Source organism: Macaca mulatta, chromosome 1 (genome assembly GCF_049350105.2).
Source record: "Macaca mulatta isolate MMU2019108-1 chromosome 1, T2T-MMU8v2.0, whole genome shotgun sequence".
NCBI classification, from domain to species: Eukaryota; Metazoa; Chordata; class Mammalia; order Primates; family Cercopithecidae; genus Macaca; species Macaca mulatta.
This window is the reverse complement of record NC_133406.1, coordinates 156,342,834-156,366,530: the sequence shown is the minus strand read 5'-3', so window position 1 is coordinate 156,366,530 and position 23,697 is coordinate 156,342,834. Positions and strand designations below refer to the sequence as shown.

The window sequence follows — 23,697 nt, the reverse complement described above, 5'->3', positions numbered from 1 at the left end:
CTTGTAAGGCTGATCTGGTGGTAATGAATTCCCTTAGTGTTTGCTTGTCTGAGAAAGATTTTATTTCTCCTTCACTTATGCAGCTTAATTTAGTGGGATATTCAATTCTTAGATGAAATTTTTTTTTCTTTGAGGATGCTGAAAATAGGCCCCAATCTCTTTCAGATTGTAAGGTATAAGCTGAGAGGTCCATCAGATGCACGTGATGGAATTCCCTCTGTAAGTGACCTGACATTTCTCTGCAGCTGCCTTCAAGTTAAATGTGGTATATATACACCATGGAATAGTATGCATCCATAAAAAGAATGAAATCATGTCCTTTGCAGCAACATAGAAGCTGCTGGAGGTCATTATCCTAAGTGAATTAACACAAGAATAAAAATCCAAATACTTCATGTTTTTACTTTTAAGTGGGAGCTAAACATTGAGTGTATATGTACATAAAGATGGAAACAATAGACACTGGGAACTACTAGAGGGGAGATGGAGAGAGGAGAACATGGGCTGAAAAATTACGCATGGGTGCTATGCTCACTACCCGGATGATAGAAACATTCATACCCCAAACCTCAGGATCATCCAATATGCCCATGTAACAAACCTGCACATGTACCCTCTGAATCTAAAATATAAACTTTAAAAAATAATTTAAAAACCAATTAATTTATCAAAGATAGTACTTAAGTCATGTGAACTAAAATATTGTATATTAGCACCCATTTATCCAAATAGAATTCCTTAAGGGATTTCTAGACAACTATGTCAGATTTTATTATATAGACACAGCATACAACATATGTATATATGCATAAAAACATCTAAACACCTATACAAATGTATAAATAAAAATATTACAGCTTTTATTTTAGAACTTTAGTCATGAGATAGTAAAACAATAAACCCATCAGTTTATAAAAAGAGAATTAGATCCAAATTATTTTTCTAACAAAATGGGATGAGGCTTAACATTAAACTTTTTTTAAATAGGTAATATTATGAAGTCTGTGAACTAAATTATAGGTAGAGTAGTTTGAGTCAATTGACAATATGCTGGATTAGACAAAGAATTGTTAACTGAGAAAATGTGAATGAATTATGTGAGGACACCCAAATGATAGTTATTCGAACTAGGTCTGTACAATATTTTCTTGTCTCAATTCTTTGACCCTGAAGATAAGATTGTTGCCATTTCTTTTAGTATAGAGACAGTGTCCTTTACATTGGAATTTTATCTTAAAACCAAAACAGCATGAAAATCAAGATGATTATCTTTTTTATCTGATGATTTTCAAGTGTTTTTACTTAAATAATATGCCAAAATAGCTGAGGAGTTTTGAGAAAAGAGAATTTAGTCTATATTAGGATGAAGAAGAGGAACTGTAAAAGTGGAGGGAAAAGCTCCAGAAAGGAACTTGTCTCCACTAGCTTTGAGATGGTATTTTGTAGCAAGGCAATGTCTGAGTCCTGAAATTTTTATTAGCCTTAGGATATCGGTTGTGATATGAGTCTTATTTGGAGTATATGATTTTATCACCATGGTCTTTTAGTTTTGTTGTAAGAACAACAGACTGTTTGAATGATTCCTATAATGTTTGAACATGTTACCAGCTCGAGTCTCAGAAAATACCTGGGCATGCCTTTAAACTTTGAGAGCCTATTTTTAACTAAATGTATTTAGGTGATTCGGTTTAATGCCAAATACATAAGAGCCAATTAAACACAAATGCTGAATACATAAGTCCAAATAAACACAAGCACCAACAGAAAATAAAGTATGTCCTTACCAGGAAGAACAATAAGCCTTCTCCAAATAAAGGGGAAAGTACCCTCATCCAAACCTCAAAACTGAGGTCTAATCCTTACCGCTGAAGTCAACAGGGGGAAAATAACCCTCCCCAAGAGGACATCAGTCAACCAGGAGGCAAAAGACCCCTCTCAAACAGGAGGGGGAAAGAGAAAGACCCCTTCCCAGCCAAATCCCAAATAAAACAGAACTCAACCACAATTAAGAGTTTAGTCCAAAAGAGACTCACTAAGGGGAAAAGAGGGGACTCCCCAGAAGCAGCAGGACTGAAAGGGCTCCAGTGGGGGTACTTCATGCTATAGTTCCCAGGGCCAGTGATTCTCCCTGAAGTAAGTCAGCTTTAGGATCCCACTTCTGACACCAAGTATATCAAAGTCAAAATTAAAATATAGAGGCAAATCTGTAGATTTGATATTTTATTTGGGAAGCAAGAATTGCAATGCAAGGCATCACACAGACCAGGTGGTCTTTGGTGTGACTGAAGAACAATAAGAAGGTTAGAAGTTTTATAAAAAGGAGAGATAATACGTTTTGGAACAAAGTTCATTGGCACTAGCAAAGTTTTGGGGAGCTGGCAAGCTGTGATTGGTAAGTGATGGTGGTGGATTCAAACTAGTCTTAGTCACAACAGGTTGTTTCAGTAGCTATTAAATAAAACTGGCTTCAGTTTACAACAGGAAGCTTTAGCAGCTAGGCATATGGAAAATTTAATTCTTGGAGTAGGTGCTGTGTGCTCTGAGTGCTTTATTGCCCCAGCCCCTCAACTCTGATTTAGTTGGGTATGACAAAAACGACCCAACTTATAGAATTAACTTTCGTAATTAAATATTGGCATAACTGAAACACAAGTATGAACTGAAACTGGACTGATGATGGTAATTTGATTCATAAAATGATGGTGGCAGACTCAGAATATCGCAAGATGATACCAAGTAATGAGCAAACATTGGAGTCATTTTAATTACCTGAGGCCTAAGCCAAGATTCATTTATTGACTTAATATGTACAGGGCAACTAATATAATTAATATAGTGTCAGGCACTGTGCAAAGTAGCTTCTGCTTATCTTTGAGAATTTTCTTTCCTCTCCTATCGTCCTCTCTCTCCTACTGCCTCTTGTTCAAGCAGAATCCTCATATTGCCTTATGGTTATTTAAAGTTTTACACTAAAGTACCACACCTGAACCTGTTCTCAAAAAAGTTTGTGTTAACTTTATATAATTGGTAACTTCTTTTCTTTGCAACTCCTCACTGTCTTAGTACTCTTTGATATTGAGTCTTTAATACTTGACTTGGTACTAAAAGAACAGCAAGTTGGTTGAAGGAATTCACACTGAGACACTTGTCTTTTCTCATCTTTCACAAGTACTACATATACACTTGAACGATTGCAGTGTCCATCTTAGAAGTTTTGAGGCAGTAGGAATATGAGTTATTGTTTAGCATGGCTTTAATCAGAATCAAATGAGTCATTTGAATTCTCTACTTAAAGCTGTCTGGACTTAAAACTGCTACAGCATTAGCCCTTACCATTGTCTTCCTACATTCAATATTAAGTAGAAATACCCAATAACACTTTGCACTTGGAATATTTTACTTTCACCTTTCAAGAATGTGATTAGAGGCTGAGCACAGTGGCTCATGTAAGCCTGTAATCGCAGCACTTTGGGAGGCTCAGGCAGATGGATCACTTGAGCTCAGGAGTTCAAAACCAGCCTGGGCAACATGACAAACCACCCCATGCGCACACACACGCACACACACACACACACACACACAATTAGCTGAGTATGGCGGTGTGCAACTGTAGTCCCAGCTACTTGGTAGACTGAGGTGGGGAGATTGCATGAGCCCAGGAGTTTGAGGCTGCAGTGATCATGCTACAGCACTCCAGCCTGGCAACAGGGCAAGAAAAAAAAGAATTTTATTATAGATCTATGTAATGTATGTATTCCTCCAATTAAACACCAGCATATGGAAATTAATATTTTATAAGTAAAAAGTAATAATAATGACATTTTATGTTTACAGGTGCATGGAGAAAATAAGAGGGGACCTCCCAGGTCAAATGTTTCCCAGTTTAAGCATAAATGTTGCAATGACCAGAATGATTATTTTAATCTCTGCTTACAATGTTCTCCTCATTCCTTGTCATTTGGCATACAATGCAGATTGACAGTGTTGGGATGAAGCAGAAACTGGAAGGGTATTATAGAATTTTGCTCCCCAAAAGCATTTTTCTTTACATATGCATTATTTCAACAAATATTTACTGAGCACTTGGGAAATGCAGTGACAAGCAAAAAAGGCAGCACATATAATCTTTTGTTGGAATTTGTATTTCTGTTACTACTAGATCAAATTCATACCAACCATCTTGAGGGAAATTCTATTCATAGTTAAGGTTGTTGTTCACTGAGGAAACAAATCTGAAAGGCATTGCAATTTATCAGGCAGATTAGTAGAATTCAAGTAATGCATTAGAAGATAAATTAGAAACTCAGAAAATTGGTATATCCTTTTGAATTTTTCAGATTGTGACATCAAAATTACACTGATCTATTAATCTAATATATACATTAAAGAACTGTACATATTTACACTAACATAGAGATTATTCTTATGTCTAGCTATGTAAACAAGCATAGTAGAAGATTTGGAAATCCTGATGCCAAGGTCGTTTCTATGGTTTCTGAATGGGATTATGAGTATTCATCCTTCTTCATCGATATTTTATGATATTTTTCCATAATGAACACATGTCATTTTGTAACAGGAACTATTACAAAATGGGTAAAATGGCATTAATCTGCAGATAAATGCAGCTAAAGAACTTCTATGTAGGGAAATTCTATGAACTCTTGAAATTTGTGAGAAAAGTAGATGGAGCCACTATAGCAGTGGCCCCGATAGACACTTCAATTGGCACATTTGCTTTTCAGTCATTCTCAAGATCAGACATAATTAGAAAGACATCAATATATTCAAATATAGGCTATAATGATTCACAGTGAGATAACTATTTTAGGTTTATATTTTTCCTCAACGTGTGCTTCCCCATAAATTTATCAGAATGTTATTTGAACACAATATAGAGATTTAATAAATATTTGAAAAGTAACAAAATTCTTTACATACATTTTTTTAAAAATACTTTTTGTTCCCAAAGTACCTCTACTTCATATTGGTTTTTATGTATAATCTACTAATTAGAATGTATTAACTCATTTTTACAGAAAATCAATGTTTTTATTTCTTTGCAGTGAACCCCATGCCCGGTTCTATGCAGCTCAGATAGTGCTAACATTCGAGTACCTCCATTCACTAGACCTCATCTACAGAGATCTAAAACCTGAAAATCTCTTAATTGACCATCAAGGCTATATCCAGGTATGACTTTAACACATTCTGTATAATGTATTTGAGAAAATACTAGGCAAGACATTGTATGTATGTAAGCCCAACCTGGATTTTTTTTTGAAGAAGACAATTATTCCTAACAGTTTAAGTAGAGCTCAGAGTTTCGCTGCTATTACAGAGAAGCAAAAATCCTATTATGAAAGGAACTTGTTTGTATCTCCCTTAATCTATAGCTGTGAACTGAGTATAGCCTCTTGCATAAGGAGATATTAATAGCTAAATCTGTGAGCAGTTATTACTGCCAGGCATATTCCAGGTGTTTTACATGTATTATTTCTTTAATCCTGATAAACCTATGAAGTAGAAATACCACTGTTATCTTCATTTTAAGATTAACAAAACTAAGGCATGGCAAGGTCATTTAGCCAGTAAATGGTAGTCAGAATTTGAACCTAGGCAGTCTGATCCCAGAGTCCATGCCCTTTACGACTACAATATAACTGCCAAAGGATCCCTGACTACCAATACTGAACTTGTAGAAACATTTTCTTTTCACTTCTACTACTAATAAAGTGGGAGCATTTCTTTTTACACAATTATCAATAGATTCTCCCATTGACATTTTTACACTTCTGATGGTGCAATTAATGGCAGAGGACATATTGGGGTAAGGCAGACATTTAGCATTGTTTCATTTTTATTAATGCTATTTATTTTTACCTTTTATTTTCACTTTTTTATTCCTTGGGTCTAGGATCTTATAATAATGACTGAAAAGGGTTTTGTTGTTATTAATTTGTTCCTTTTCTTTGTGTTGAGGAAGGATTTCCAACTTGGAGTGTTTAAACCTTCATTCACTAACTATTCATTAATGAATTTCAATTACATGGACTTAATTATTTTTTCAGTTTCTTTCATAGTTTCAATTTGAATTTTAAACTTTCAATTTAGGTTCAATAAACACATTTATTGTGAGGTAATACATTTTCACTAATATTTTTTTTTTCTTTTATAGGTCACAGACTTTGGGTTTGCCAAAAGAGTTAAAGGCAGAACTTGGACATTATGTGGAACTCCAGAGTATTTGGCTCCAGAAATAATTCTCAGCAAGGTATATTCATAATATCAATACGTAAGAGGTAGAAATATGAGTCATGCATCCCTATGGACTTTTGTAAAAAGTTTATTGATCTAATTTTACAGTTTTAATTTGATCTGAGTTATGAATTTAAATCTATTTGTGCATGATTACTAAAGAATTACTATTTAGCATCTACCACTAATCCTAAACCTCTGTCAATTTTAACTCTGGGTCTTAGAGAAATAATATGAATAAATATGACCTCTAGATCCATGTTTGGCAACCAAAAACATAGTCTTTTCTTAATTATTCCTAGTAACAGGAGGGTAGAGAAGACTTGCTCTGGATTATACCAAGAGGTAAATCTAGAGATGATATGTACTAGTTGTCCATTCTTTCTTTTTCAAATTTACCAGTTGAATAAAAGGAATGTATGAGAAGTGTTTTTAAATTTTAAATAGGACTATTAACAGCAATTGAATAGTTTTAGTTGTATTGAAGGCAGCTCTACTTTTCTAAATAGTGAAATGTGGTGAGAGAAACTGTACCTATATCTAAAAGAATGGTTAACTTTTCCTCTGCCATCTCTTGGTGGAGAAATCTAGAAAGGAGAACCTAACAATAACCAGGCACAAATAGGCGAGAGGAAAAGGAAGGGAATAAGACACATGCTTCAGTGGTTCCCAAATGGGATCATTGAAATATGGCTAACCTATAGAAGGGTTAAAATAAAAGATTTCTTTCAAGTTTTCTCTCATTATCTTTTGTAATTTAAATAATGTATAACTTCTTGATATTTTATAATCTAAATATCATTGCAGTTAACACATTTCTTTAAATACAGTTAACAAATAATGTGACAACAAAATGAGCACTAAAACTTTTACAAATGTGTATATATTGTAAAAGTAATACTCATTATACAAAATTTAGAAAATACAGAAAAACATAAAGAAACAACCAAAAAAACCTATATGTAATCCCACCAACCTAGAGGCAGCCTTTTTAAAAACATTCATATATATATGTACATTTTAGCTTTTATTTTAGGTTTGGAGTTACATGTGAAGGTTTGTTACATAGGTAAACTCATGTCATGGGGGTTTGTTGTACAGATTATTTCATCACTCAGGAATTAAGCCCAATACCCATAGTTATCTTTCTTATCCTCTCCCTCCTCCCTACCTCCACTCTCAAGTAGAATCCAACGTCTGTTTTTTCCTTCGTTGTCTTCATAAATTCTCATCATTTAGCTCCCACTTATAAGTGAAAACATGTGGTATTTAGTTTTCTGTTCCTGCATTAGTTTGCTGAGGATGATAGCCTCCAGCTCCATCCATGTTCATGCAAAAGACATGATCTCATTCCTTTTTATAGCTTTATAGTATTCCATAGTATATATGTACCACATTTTCTTTATCTAGTCTACAATTGATGGACATGTAGGTTGATTCCATGTCTTTGCTATTGTGAATAGTTCCACAATGAATAAACAAATGCATGTGTCTTTATGATGGAATGATTTATAATCCTCTGAGTATATACCCAGTAGTGGGATTGCTGGGTCGAATGGTAGTTCTGCTTTTAACTCTTTGAGGAATCTCCATACTGCTTTCCACAATGGTTGAACTAATTTACACTCCTACCAACAGTGTCTAAGGGTTCACTTTTCTCTGCAACCTTGCCAGCATCTGTTATTTTTTGACTATTTATTTATTTTGAAGATGGAGTCTCGCTCTGTCACCCAGGCTATAGTGCAGTGTCATGATCTCGGCTCACTGCAACCTCTGCCTCCTGAGTTCAAGCGATTCTCCTGCCTCAGGCTCCCAAGTAGGTGGGACTACAGGCATGCACCACCACATCCAGCTAATTTTTGTATTTTTTGGTAGACACGGGGTTTCACCATATTGGCCAGGCTGGTCTTGAACTCCCGACCTCAAGTGATCCACCCTCCTCGGCCTCCCATAGTTCTGGGATTACAGGTGTGAGCCACTGCGCCCTACCATTTTTTGACTTTTTAATAATAGCCATTCTGACTGGTGTGGAATGGTATCTCATTATGGTTTTGACTTGCTTGCATTTCTCTAATGATAAGTGATATTGAGCATTTTTTCATATCTTTGTTGGCCACGTGTATGTCTTCTTTTGGAAAGTGTCAGTTCATGTCCTTTGCCCACCTTTTCATGGGGTTGTTTGTTTCTTGTAAATTTGTTTAAGATCCGCATAGATGCTGGATATTAGACTTTTGGCAGGTGCATAGTTTGCAAATATTTTCTCCCATTCTGTAGGTTCTCTGTTTACCATTGATAGTTTCTTTTGCTGTGCAGAATCTCTTCAGTTTAATTAGATCCCACTTGACAGTGTTTGCTGTTGTTGGAATTGCTTTTGGTATCTTTGTCATGAAACCTTTGTCCATTCCTATGTCCAGAATGGCATTGCCTAGGTTATCTTCCAAGGTTTTTATACTTTGGGGTTTTGCATTTAAGTCTTTAATCAATCTTGAGCTGATTTTTGTATATGGTATAAGGAAGGGGTCTATCGTCAGTCTTCTGCATATGGCTAGCCACTTATCCCAGCACCATTTATTGAATAGGGAATCTTTTCCCTATTGCTTGGTTTTGTCAGCTTTGTCAAAGATCAGGTGGTCGTAGGTGTGTGGCCTTATTTCAGGGTTGTCATAGTTGAAATCATAGTAAATGTATATAGTCTTGTCTCTGACTTTTTTCACTTTTATTATAACAAGCACACAAACATCATTCTAATGGCTTGTTTGCAAATGTACCATAGAGTATTTAGCCACTCCTCTATTGTTGAGTGTTCAGGTTTTATTTTTGGTTTTTGTTTTTTATTATTATAAATAACTTTGATAAACATCCTTATACATAAAGCTTTTTCTATATTTTACATTATTTCCTTAGCATATATTCCCAGAAGTAGAATTACAGGGTCAAGGAGTAGGAACATTTTTAAGGCTTTTGATACATATTGCCGAATTGCTTTCCAAAGTTATTATGCCATTTTACACTTCTACCATTAGTGTATTATAGTGCCTATTTCATAACACTATCACTGGGTATACTCATTTTTAAAATATTTACTAATTTAATAGGTAATAAATTGTATCTCATTGTTTTAATTCTCATGTTTTTGATTTATTTTTCAAATGGTTAATAGCCATTTGGTATTTCTTTGTGTGTCTGTAAATTAATAGTTCATTTCCTTTGCCCATTTGTCTATTGTACTGTAACATTTTTCTTATTGATGTGTTTTGATTTCTATACCTTGGGTATTAACTTGTGTCTGACACATTTACTATAAACATTAGCACACAATTTAAACATATAAATCAAAAAGTTAAAGAGAGTTAATGCCTATTTCTACTAGAAAACAAAGTGCTATTCCTATTATACCACTCCTTCCCTTAAAAAGATATATACAGTATCAGGAAAGAAAAAAGAGATAAAGAAAATCTCTATAGCATTATAGTATTATATTTTTGCTAGAATTTTGAAAACTAAGTAGTTTGTAAAGCTAAAATTTTGACAAAAGGGTGGAATGTGGAGAGTCATGATGGTAGAGGGTACCTCTGAGGGCGGAACAATAGATCTGGGTAGAATTCAGCTTATTTCTCTTCATGACCAGGTTGTTGGGGTTGTTAAAAAATGTCTTGTGCCAGTTGATACTGATCATAGTTAATAAACTATATTAGCCTGTTATTCTTATTTATTTTCTTATAAATACTTCCAGATTTTAATTTTAGTAAGCTTAATATGAAAAAAAAAAAACATAACCTTAGATTTTTACATTTGGTTTACAAAGCACTTTTTATACACATTACTGCCTTTCATTTGATACAGTCCTCACAAAACATACCTTTTAGAGATAGGAAGCAAAACAGTAGATAGCAGAAGTAAAGTATACTTAAATATTTACATTAATTGAATTCTACATTAAACTTTTTGCTTTCACAAAATCCTATGAAGCAGATGGGATTATCCCTAGCACATTCACCCTCCTAACTCCAAAAATATAGAATATTTTGAAGTCAACTTCACTATTTACTATGTAGTCCAGTTTCCATTATTTTCTTTGAAAACTTTCGATCTTTCTAGGCATGCTGTGGAAAATCTGATTCATAAGATTATGGGCCTAGAATGGGCCTTAAGAAGTGATGTGATCTAACTGCCTTCCTGTTATTGAGCAAGAACTAACTTATACCAGTGAAATAAAGAAAATTTCATTGTCTATAATATTCTTAATCATTTTAGGAAGAAGATTTAATAATCTTTCCTAATATCCAATTTCAGTATCTGGAAATCCTCTCCTTTGTTTAATTTAAATCTGACCTGATACATTTGGTGCACTTTTAAATTCTGTCCTGAATAGCTGCTCAGCAATTGCTTTAAAAAATTTTTTATATGCTTCCAGATCATTTTGAAATTGTCTTTGATTTCATTCTCTTCTGAGTAACTTAAATAACAGTTGACATTGGTGTTGATTTATCTCAGGGCTACAATAAGGCAGTGGATTGGTGGGCATTAGGAGTGCTAATCTATGAAATGGCAGCTGGCTATCCCCCATTCTTTGCAGACCAACCAATTCAGATTTATGAAAAGATTGTTTCTGGAAAGGTAAGTAAAATATTTTATTATTCCTCTCTTATTACTGTACATGAATTTTAAGCTTCATGTATTGAAACTATATTGTGTCATAATTATTATTCTACATTGGGAAAAATATAGAAAAATCTACAGTTGCTGCTCTTAATAGCATAAGAAATGAATCATTTCAGTTTCTTAAGAAAAAAAGGGCAGTTTTATAAAGAAATTAACAAAACAGTAAAGCAATTTCTATATTTAGTATTTTTACCACAAAGAACAGGATCATAGCCATAATTCTCAATATTCCTTCAAATAAATAAAAATAGTTTATTATTTCATACGTCTATCTTCATGGAGAAAAGTTTTGGGGGCTGTTTTATATGCCCTTCCATTTTCAGGAGAGACTTCTTGTTTTAATTATGTCCAATACTATAAAATTGGAAGTAAAAGTAAATACAAAATGAATGAGGCTTTTTAAGATGGAAATTTATAGAACTGACTTTAACAGAATTGTTCATATAGATTGTGATTATAATTGTCATTGGTTTTTAGCAAACACGGAAATAACATTAATTTTTCTTGAACATGAGTAGACTTACTATGTTGTAGTATTTTACGTTTTGTAAATTTCTTTCTAAACCTTCCTTCTTTTGCACTTATAACCTCTAATTTTGCTTTCAAGAGTATTTTGTTTAGGGTCAATCATTTGTGCTTGCCTTAACTCAGACCTCAGATCTTTTTTTAAAAAGACCATATTCAATTCAATAGAAATGAGCTTGAATTTCCTGTCATGCAGCAAAAGAATAGGCTTTTAAACATTCCCAGAAGGAGACCTTCTATACATTAACGACAAAATATATGGGAAGGGGTATTTTGCTTATTTTCCCTTCTTTCTATTTCTACATGTCGTACTACTTTGTCTTTTCTTTCCCACATAGTCCTGTTTAGAATATGATCAGGAAATGGAGCATCAATCTTGATAACACGTTAGCCTGAGATGTTATATAGTTGAGGTTTTTTTGTTTTATTTTTTGTCTGTTTGTTTTGTATTTTGTGACCTTCTTAGGCAGAGATAAGCCTAATCAATCTGAAGAATCTTATAGGAGATAGTGGGAAAGTCTTTATTTCTTTGTATCTCAGCCATATTCAAGCTCTACATTTAGTGTGAAAGCTTACCCTTGACATCTATCAACTTACAGTTTCCATTGTTAACTATTCTCAAGGTACCCTGAATGTCGATAATGTGGTAATTTATCTTTTTTGCCAACACTCAAATTTACATCATAGATGCTGCATAGCTGGGCTGTAGGAACAAGACACTTGCCAATAGAATTAGTCTATCCAATCGCCTAGAATATACATTTCAGCACAGTATTGTTCCCTATCTCAGAGTACATATGCAGTCTGCCTGGATCACAAGATTTTCCCTTGTATTTTGCCACATTTTATGTAGAAAGTTTTATGTATTACCAGTATTCACAAATTAGGTGACTGATTGAAGAATTTATACCCCAACTATGTCAAAGGTAAAAAAATAAATACCTCTTACAGATAAATAAACCAAGCTAGATGTTGAACACTGCACTGATAAAGGCAATACAGAAAAGCAGAATGCAGTACTTATTTAAACAAGTATTAATATCACTGCTGTTCTTGTTACATTTGTAGATCTCTGGCTTCAGATTTCTTATCTTTGTAATTGTTTTCCCCCAGCAGAACTTTTGATATGAAAAAAACAAAGCTTTGAGAAAAATTAACAGACAAGGCAGTGATTTATTTTTGAAGAATTTGAGAAGTGTAGACTCTCAAGAGGACTAAAGGTCATATGAAGAATGATGAGAGAACCAAAATACATTAAAATCACAAATGGAAGAAGAATATTTTACTAATACAAAAACTAAGAATGTAAATATAATAATTGTTTCAAATAATTTAATTGACAGTAATTATAAAGTTCTTGAATCTTTAGTATATTGCTTTTATTTATGCTTAACTTCATATAAGAAATGCAGTTTTCTAACAAGGATACTGCCATAACTAAATTTACATTTATTAAGAAAAACTGCTTTAGTTAAAATTAATGTATCTTCATCTTTATGCATTGGCCTCAATTTGCCGATCATTCTCTATTGGTTAAAATTTATATTCAGCTGTTTATGAATATATATATTCATTTTATATCAAACTTTAAAATTTTGTATCTAATAATCTGCATATATTCTAAAATCATAACAGTCTAAATTGTAGGCACCTTATAAGAATAACAACATAAAACTTTATTATATCACAATATTCTGTTTTCCCCTTTATTTATTTAGAAATGTGACAGGATATTTGGTGTACTTTTGTTTTTTAGCTAAAAGTACCAGATTATCTTTCCCCATATGGGACATAAAATTATCCCTATCTCTTACTCCCTTTACTCATCTAAAGTAGGAGTCATGAAAGCGGAATTTTTGCCATTAAAAGACGCTGTATTATGTGACGTTAGATTGTATTAACCATTTCCCAATAAATCATCTGTTTAAACACTCAGATTCAAACTAGAATGTGTCTCTATTCACATTGCAAAAATATTATTGTCTCTCTGGTTAGTAGCTAAAGCCAAATTGGAAACTAACTAGTTTTTTAAATTTTGCAAATTATTAAAAATCCAATTTGGTCTTATATTTGTGGATCCCCATATTTATATTTGCATTCGAACTTTTAATGGTTTTAATGATATATCATTTAAGAATGTGCTTTTCATTCAGAATTGTTTTTGTTGATTTTAGAAGCATATTATTTTATGCAACCACATCTTATATTGATTATATCCTCCATTCTGAAGTCATGTTATAAAGGTTATAGGTATCAGTGACTTATCAAAGTTAAAGTTAAATTTATTAATTAAGTGATAAATTCACTGAAGTACGTATATATGAACATTAGATTGTAAAATACTTTCTCTATTACAATATTTTAACTCAAGCTGGTATTTTTAAATGCACACAAAGATGATCAATCAACTTGTTAGATTCTCTCCTACACATATTTTGCCTTTAAAAAAACAGAGGAGGTGGTATTTAAATGTCAAATTATTCATGCAATGTTAGGGTTTGAGTCTACAAATTCATAGTTGAAAGAAAAGACTTATGATTCCTGCATTAACTATGCCTCATCCTAGCAATACATATGCTGAGTTTCTGTATGTAGTCTTTAAATTTCATGCCTCAGTGTCATGTACTCCATGACAAGAATCAGTTATGGTCTCTATAGCACCTCTATCTGGCTGCATTACCCATGTAAATATAGAAAGTTTATATTGCAGTCAAAAATTATACTTGCATGTAAGGTACTCAAGTAACAGCTACTATGGAAACCATAACTTTAGAGCCCTTGGCTTATGTAATTAAAAAAAAATTCTTAGCTTCAACATACCTAATGTGAATATTGTTCCATGCTTAATGAGTAACAATATGTAAGGAGACATTATGCAAAATATAGAAGCATAAACATAAGCATATACTGAATGATCAAAGAGTTGGTTAATTTTTCCTGAAGGGAAATTCAATATTTACATGAAGAGTAATTGATTATCAGCCCAATTGCTATTCCTTTCTGTCTCAGGGGTCCCTAAGACTATCTCTAGGTTTGGTGATTCACCAGGAGGACTCAACAAGATTCAGCATACAGTGGTACTTGAGGCTAAGATTTATTTCAACAAAAGTGTACAAAGTGAAGATAGCAAAAGTCCAGAAGACACCAGGCACAAGCTTTCAAGAGTCCTCTCCCAGGGCAGTCACAAGGGGTGCACATAATTCCTTCAGCAACAAACTCTGACAAGCGTGAAATTTTATCTACCAGCAATACTCATTAAATACTCAATGCCCAAGGTTTTCTTTGGGGGTTGGTCACATATGCACCCTCTGCCTACCGCATGCCAAAATCCCAGGCTCCCAGAACAAAAGTAGATGTTCAGAATAAACTATGTTGTTTGTACCAACAGTCTAGGCACAGTGAGCCACTCTAATCCTTTAGGGAAGGTTTCATATTGGTATAAAGACACTGGTACTATTCAAATTGCCAGACATCTCCCAAGGGCCAAACTTGTAAGCAGTTCTTTCTAAGGGTAGCAATCTCAGGCCTGCTATGTTAACTATTTTCTACACACATTCTGTTTCCTAAATAACATACACATATGCAGATATTCCACTATACTTTTTCTAAGATACTATTGTTAATGCTTTTGGGGAAATTACAATATCATTTACTACTTTGCTATGGCCATAGTTAAAGAGACTTAGAAGTACTCGGAAATCATTTTCATAAAACACAAAAGCAGTTTTACTCTTTTTGTAAAACCCAGGGCCAGTTTTAAACACTTCACTGTGGTTATTTAAAATTCTTATTAATACCTTCTTTGGTGACAGCTCTTGTGGTCCTATGAGCAAATAATTGCAAAACTGGCTTCTTATGTGAAAGCAGGGGGAGGGAGAATGGGGCAGATCATAATCCTCTGCAACCTTGTAGACTCATATCTACCACTGTTTCTGCATGGGTAAGGGAACAGAATAGAGAGCCCATAGATGCAGTACCAATATTTATAAATATTTTTAATGTCTTAGCTCTTTCTTTTCACATGTAGAATCCAGGCTGATTAAAGATGCCCAGGTCTTATGAGGTACTGTGGAACTCGGCACCATATCTACAACATGCCTAGTATATGAAAAGTTATTATGCCTGTTGAAAAATTGTCTAATGTATATGTTCATTTTTGATCAATGAATTCTTTACTGGGATTGCAGATATTTTGAGAACTTATTGTACCTAATTTAGAAATAATTTGTTAAAATTTATCTCAACATGCTCATAGCCAGTAGTTAATAGATTATTGCTTCTTGGCTGTGTACAAACTCTTTTGAGTCATGTAAGCCTATAGTAAATTTTATCCCAATTCATAAAAGATAATGTTACTAGTTAAATGATCCTTTCTCCTGCCAATAACTGCAGAATAGCACTAAGATTTTTCCCTTCTTTCGAAGAACAACTTTGTAATTTCTGTGATTAAGCTTAGTGTAAACCAATTTGATTTGGCCTCATTTTCTTTCTTTTTCTTATTATTATTTTTATTTTTTACTTTTTTGAAATGGAATCTTGCTGTGTTGCCCAGGCTGAAGTGTAGTGGCACAGTCTTGGCCCCCTGCAGCCTCTGCCTCCCGTGTTCAAGTGATTCTCCTGCCTCAACCTCCTGAGTAGCTGGGACTACAGGCGTGTGCCACCACACCCGGCTAATTTTTGTGTTTTTTGTAGGGACAGGATTTCACTATGTTGGCCAGGCTGGTTTTGAAATCCTGACCTCAAGTGATCCGCCTGTCTTGGCCTCTCAATTTACTTAATCAAATTACTGGGATTACAGGCATGAGCCATAGCACCCAGTCGGCCTTATTTTATTTCTAAAAGAAAAAAAAGTCAGTAAACCAGATAGTGATTTTAAATCACTCAGTATGGATACCATGAACAACATGAATGGATTTACTTTTTGGTTGTAACTTCCTCTTGAATTTTTAGAAAATAATAGTTATTCCTAAAACTCAAATGTGCAAGACTTTATAATCAGTGCTGAAAGCAGAAAAAATATTCTGTTGAGTTTGCTCAATTCAGAGTGAGTTTTATAGTTCGTTTAACGTATTATATAATGTAATTTGATGGTAGTTTAGGATATCAGCCATATTGACAATGGTGTCTTTATAAAACAAAGTTATAGTAAGACATTTTCTCCCTCACTTTATCAAACTTAGGACCTTAAGAAAAGATGAAAGTGTTTGTTCTATAAATTAACAGGTGGAGCCTGAGACAAGAAGAAAGGAGGAACTTCCTATACTTTCCCAATGACTTTTCTAGCACAGACTGTCCTTGGCGCGTCTGTAAAAATAATGATAGATATGGCTGTCTTCCAAGTTCTTTCTTTAATTCAAAAATTCAGTTTCAGATCATTAAAATAGTATTCTAATGGGAAGGCTTAAAAAATGAAAACTGTGTTGAATTAATGTCTGCAAAATACTAGGCATAATACAAGGCAGTTTCATGTAAGTTACATAATTTCTTTTCATAACTGCTAGATGAGATATACTCTCATTGTTTTATAAATGAGGAAACTGAGACTCAGAAAGTTAAGAGTTTTCCCTAGATTGCAGAGCATGTATGTAGTGGAGTTGGGATTGGAACCCAGGAATTCTTTCTACTAAAGAAATAGCTTGGTAGAATTTTTAGGTGGCAAGGATGTTCACTTTTATTTCGTTTAACTCTCTAGTCCTGTATGTAGGTAAATCAAAAATCAGAATTACCCAAAGACAAAAGGTAGTTTGTGGCAAAGCAAGAAATAGAAGAATCTAGTTCAGTGATTCATTTGTTATTCCTTCACTTGGCTTCAGTGACTTTGTATCACTAATCATTCCCTCTCAATCTCGTTGGCTTGATCCTCTTCTCTTCTTTCTCTGCACTTCCTCAATGGGTGGTTTCATCCAGTCTCATGACTTAAATGCTCAGGACAATTCTCAAACTCATTTTTCCAGTCCATACATGTTTCTGAAATTCCATACTCTTGTATCTAGTTTCTAACTTGAAATCTTTACTTGGATATCTAATATATACCTCAAATTCAACCTGTCTAAAACTGACAAGTTTTTGTCCTCTTTCCTACACTCCACCCACCCCCCTTCACGAAGCCTTCCCCGTCTAAACTGATGGCAACTCCACCCTTTCAGTTGGTCAGGCCAAGACACATTGGAGTCCTCACTTCATATCTAATGCACAGGGAAACCATTTTTACTTTGTCTTTAGAATTTACAGAATTCAGCCACTTCTTACCACATCCACTGCTGTTGCTCTTAAGTGAGTCACTAGAGTGGTTCCTTAAAAATGTTAAATCATATCCTATTATTCTTTTTAAAACCTTGCAAGGATTCCCCATTTTCTTCAGAGTAAAAGTCAAACACCTTACAATGCAAAGTTTTATGAAGAAGATAGGATAACATTGTTAAAGGATCCCTCGGTTGCTAAGTTTTAATTGTCTTCTTCACTAGAATGTAAACTCCATGAAGTCAGAAATCTTCATCTTATTTTGTTTACTTATATAATCCAAGCACAAATTCCTGAGATATATTAGTAAGCACATAGTACTTGCTTAGTACAAGCATAACACATAGTAGAGGTTCAATGAATATTTGTCAAATTTCAATTCATGCATTCATTAAATACTTATGAAGCTCACAGTATGTGCCAGACCAGTTCTGCATGCTGGATACAGCAAGTCAGTTGTGGTCTCTGCCTTCATGAAGCTTTCATGAAGTGTGCTCTATCTTTGGTGTCTTTCCTGAGAGTTACTGACTCAAGAGGTCTTCTGTGGATTCAAAACTTTTTTTTAAGTATCACAAGTGATTTTGATAAACACCATGTGTTGAGAGCTTGTTTTGTGTATCTGTACCTCACTGGGGAATTAGATTTATTCTCCAGAAAATTTAATTAGAAAAATCAGAAGTAATATAGTCTCTAATGGTTGGAAAATATTCCTAAACAATAAATAATATTGAAGAAAAAAATATTGAAGAAAACACCTTGGGAGGTGTACATATCACAAACACCTATTTTATGTTATACAAACACTTCTTCCATGTTAAATGATGCCAGTTTCCCATAACCTTATCTCTCAGACCTAATGGCTAAATGATTTTAGACTGTCTTTCTCTTTTCAACATCTGGCTCTTTACATTTACTTTCACATTATTTGCCCTATCTTGGACTGGCAAAAAGCTCATAGGTATATGACAGGAAGATTAAGTTATTTTCCCAATAATTCCACTAACTGAGTTGGTAGTCTCACTGGAGCTCAGATTCCTTATCTTTAAAATCAGAGTTTAGACTCAAACTAAGCACCCTCTAGCTCCAATATTAGAAGATTTTGATTTCACTTTCTATAGTAGTTATAATTGATAATAATGATAAAAGTAATACCCTTTTGATATAGTTTTAAAGGAAAAATTAGATAGTCACTCTTCCCATCATAGAAATCTTTAGTGTCTCGAGGTTGATGTATTACAAATACAAGTTGTGCATTTAAAACAATTTTGTTGAAGTTATTTTCTGTTTTTCACTAATTCCGGTTTGATAAATCAACATGGCTCTTTGGAAAGTTCAGTCAACAAGGAAATTACATTTCAAGTTAAATTTCAGAATAATCATGGGAAAAAATACTTTCACAATGACTTTCATTATTTCTCCCCCAAAATACTTTAAATACGTGACAGATTCCCATTATTAACATGGACTACTATGAGAGTGTGGGCTACCTGTGAGAATCTCTGGAGAAGAGGGTGTGATATGGAGGTGAGGAGGATATGTCCATAATTTGAAAAGGTTCCCAAATCATTCTGATATCTGCGGTCATGACCTCCCATCACTCCCCATTTGAGAATCACTGTTCTGAAGATTAAAGAAACACACACACACACACACACACACACACACACAGAGTCAAGACCATCACTTTATTTGCATTCCAAAATAAAGAACTACATTATTTAGATGCTTTTATTTTTCATGCATTCTATTGCATATTACCTGAATTCCAAAGATAATTTATATGTAGTATATTACTGTCTGCTGTGTGAACATAATGAAAGAGATAACTGGTACATTACTATTGAACAGTTCACACAAATTTAATCCTAAACAAATATAGATGTACTTCAAATAAATTATTTCTTTGGAATCTAAATAAAGTTTAGATTTATCACTGGAAAAATCTGAGCTAACATACCCACTGGAAAAATGTCATGTTATCTTTAAAGTAGACATTGTGCCTTTTGAATACCCCTTATTCTCTAGTTCTTACTTCATCTAGGTAAATGAGGAAATGTGCAGCAAAATATTTTTAAGATGAAAATTTCAGTCTTTTAGAAGGTTCCTGATAATGACTATTTTTAAGTTATTGAATCATGGAAGGAGAATAAATAATTAAAAATATATACCCTGCAGTCAGTGTACCCAGTTTGGAATTACACCTTTACTATTTATTAGCTCTGTAATCTTAGGCAAAATAATTTCTGTAGGTCTCAATTGCTTCACCCTTACCTATAACATTTGTATTATTATCCAAATGTTATAGGATTTTATGAGCCAGTACACAAAGTGTTTAGCATAATGCCTAGCTTCTAGTAAACCATTGTGTCAAGAATAAAACTAGAGAAGGTAGAAGTTCACATACCTTACTGTTTTAGAACATAAAACTGCTCATAATCTAGGATAATAAAGGGCCTTGCAAAAATGAGATTTTGAGTTGCTAATTTGTATGAGTTGAGCCCCAATCCTGGTCATTTATTGACTATTAACCCTTTAAATAGTCTTTGGTTGCTTGATACAATATTAGTTTTCCTCTGGTATGATAATGGTTTCAATTTACTGTATTGTTATTATTTACATTTAAAATGCTATGATATTTTACTAGCATAGAAAATAAAACCTCTGCATAAAGTAGTGAACAGAGTTGAGAATAGTGCTTTTCAAGCTTTTATGTACATATGAATCCCTTGGCGATAAAAGCTCAGATTTTCAGGCCCAATACCCCCATCATCTGAGGCAAGCCACAGGAATCCACATTTTTATCCTTTTGTCTCCCAGTTTATTCTGATGTGCATGGGTCCTAGGACCAGATTTTGAGAGAATTTACTTATAGAATAGCACAAAAGTGGCAGTCAAAAGCTATGGTTTTGAATTTAACTGTACTATAAAACCTATCTTTGCATGCTGATGATTTAACTTCTACTTTGAGAACATGAGAATGTCTGTCAAGTATGTTGAGCTTTTAGAAAGTCAGAATATAAATTAAGGAGTCTATATATTTGAAGACAGTGTAATAAAGAGCAAAATTCATGAAGATACAAATCATGACTAGATTTCTAGTCCCAATTGTGCCACTTTATGGCCTGATGACTGAGGAAGCTGTACCCAGTAACATTGCTGAATCTTAGTTTCTCCATCTTTAAAATGGAGTTAATACCATATTCACTGAATTTGTCCTATCCAACTAGAATGTAAGTTCCATGAAATCAGAGACTTGCCTGGTTTTGCTCACTGCTCTATATCCAGCACCTAGAATAGTGCCTGGCATATAGTAGGTACTCAATAAATAATTGTAAAATGGATGAACTACAGTATTTGAAATAGTCTAATAAATACTGAGAATAAAAATGGCACAGTACCTTCCCTCAGAAGCTCAGAGCCTGGGGGAGGCAGAAATATGCACAAATACTACAGCATAGTTGAATAAGTAAATGTATTATAAAGAGCAACTGAGGTAATGTAATGATGCACTATGTAAATTATGTAGTGGTAGCACTTGTAGAGAAACAAAATAAGAATGCAGAGAGTTCGGGAATGGGTCTCTTAACCCTTTAAAGTATTTTCTACAAAGGTGCTATGATCAATTTGTAGTTGAGGCTGTAATAATCCAGATATGTATACACATACATGTGTGCATACATATGTGTGTATGACAGGGAAAAGGGTGGTGGAAGGGATTTAACACAAGTTGGAAAGGATAGTGGGGAGGTGGGAGTGATGACAAAAAAGAATAAGGAGGCATAGATGCAGCTATTCTCTCATCCTTTGGTGGTACCCATTTTAATTTTTTTAGTACCCATATCAATGAAAGAGTAAGAACCAGAAGTTAGGTTGGTATAGAAGAGAAGAATGTGTTTAAACAAAACAAAATGAAAAATAGACTTAGGTTTCCTATAAATGTTACTTTAACCTTATCGATTGCCAAAAATCTTCACTTATTTGGGGGTTTCCAGTTGTTTTTAAGGCTGGAGGCCAGTCTAGTATTTTTGTAAAGTCTTCACAAGTTAGTAGGTAGAAAAATGCTTTTAAACCAGTCTAAATCATTTTTAAACTGTTGCATAATAGGAGAATTATTTTTAAAAGCCAACCTCTGATAAATGAAAAATTTTTCATATGCTGTGAAAGGCAGTGTGGGTTTTTACAACCATTTTTAGACTTCCTTTTTGATAGATCTCTTTTCAAAATGTACATACTGATTTCCTTCATATGCTGGTTCTTCTATTTATATTACAAAGTTAAATTTGTATATCTTTGAGACACAGATTTGTAATGTACGATCCAAAGAGATTGCTCTTAAAGATAGGTGAACCTTCTGATATTTTGCAAAAGTTCTGTAGGTATGCACATTTTTCTGGAGACTGCTCCATGTTCTTAAAGACATCATGACCAAAGCAAGGCCCTAAAAGAACAGGTTTAGTTCATTCACCCAAGTAATTCTCTCCTTTATGACTACTGTGGGGACTGTAACATGTAGTTAAAAGTATGTGAAGGTCATCGCTCCATATTTTTGTTCATATAATGGCTTGTTGCCTTAAAAAAAAAGACTTTATGAAATCAAAACAGAAATATCATGAGTCTTAGAATGTGTGTTTTACCAAATGGTGTGTTTGTGTAGGTCCGATTCCCATCCCACTTCAGTTCAGATCTCAAGGACCTTCTACGGAACCTGCTGCAGGTGGATTTGACCAAGAGATATGGAAATCTAAAGAATGGTGTCAGTGATATAAAAACTCACAAGTGGTTTGCCACGACAGATTGGATTGCTATTTACCAGAGGAAGGTGAGACTTTCTTTTTTAATTTAAAAGCTTTTTTAAAGTTGGTGTTTAAATTATATGTGGTGGAGATATTTTCAACTTAACACATAGTTTTAATTTTTTTACCTTTTGAATTAATCTTGTGCAGGATCTAAAGTACTTTACAGCCCATAACTTAAAAATGAGTTTCCTCCTAGAATTTTTTTTTTTTTTTTTTTTTTTTTTTTTTGAGGTGGAGTCTCACTCTGTAGTCTACGCTGGAGTGCAGTGGCACAATCTCGGCTCACTGCAACCTCCGCCTCCTGGGTTCAAGTGATTCTCCTGCTTCAGCCTCTCGAGTAGCTGGGACTACGGGTGCATGCCATCATACCTGGCTAATTTTTTTGTATTTTTAGTAGAGACAGGGTTTCACTATGTTGGCCAGGCTGGTCTTGAACTCCTGACCTCAAGTGATCTGCCCGCCTCGGCCTCCCAAAGAGCTGGGATTACAGGCATAAGCCACCACGCCTGGCCCTACCTAGCTTTAAAAGAAAGCGTATATGCTATTTTGACCATCAACCTGAAATGTTTCCTTTGTTAAATTTTTCCTATCTATACCTGTTACACTTCACAAAACTGTGGAAATTATATATTAGACAGTGTTCTAAGGGTTTTCAAAACTGATGTGAAGCCACATTAGGAAGATATATAAATAAATGTAGTTGCCCATCCAGAATTGGCATGTGCCAGATATATAACAACATTTAATTGCTAGTTTCATCACTTTTTAGTCTTCATTTTGACCTCCCTGTGGCATTTGTCAGGATTACACATTGTTTTATTTAGTGTTTCCCAAACAGACCAAGCTTTTTTACACTTGTGCCTGTGTAAATTTTTTTTTCCTTTACTCAGAATGACTTTTCCCATATGTGCATCTGCCATACTCTTATTTATCTTTTAAGATTTAGTTTAAATATCACCTCTGATATTTTTCTCTGATGGGTATTCTTTATTAATATTTTACATGGTCACTGTTGTTTTAAAACATTTCATTGAGAACAGGTACCATATCTTACTTTTTTTTCATATTGCTATCATCTGGAAAGAGCTTTATGCTTGGTATATGCTCACTAAATGTTTGCTCATTGACTTAAATGAGCATTGGTCTCCCTTTAGGGATGCAACTTTCTTTTATCCATTTGAAAGCTAATTTGAACATAATTCATACAAATAGGGGT

At 33.9% G+C, this 23,697-nt stretch overlaps 1 protein-coding gene and 1 long non-coding RNA gene across 5 annotated transcripts in view; both read left to right on the top strand.

Annotated features, from left to right (window-relative positions):
* The window catches only part of LOC144338454 (uncharacterized), a 445,122-nt gene that overhangs the window by 399,240 nt on the left and 22,185 nt on the right, over nucleotides 1–23,697 (top strand). The window lies entirely within an intron of this gene.
* PRKACB (protein kinase cAMP-activated catalytic subunit beta) overlaps nucleotides 1–23,697 on the top strand; it is a 165,517-nt gene that overhangs the window by 124,453 nt on the left and 17,367 nt on the right. For 3 of the 4 annotated variants that reach the window (XM_015143694.3, XM_077990284.1, NM_001260959.2), the window contains 4 exon segments: nucleotides 5,067–5,193; nucleotides 6,179–6,274; nucleotides 10,753–10,875; nucleotides 22,340–22,504. In XM_015143694.3, the coding sequence (XP_014999180.1) occupies nucleotides 5,067–5,193; nucleotides 6,179–6,274; nucleotides 10,753–10,875; nucleotides 22,340–22,504 (511 nt within the window). 4 annotated transcript variants of the gene reach the window in all.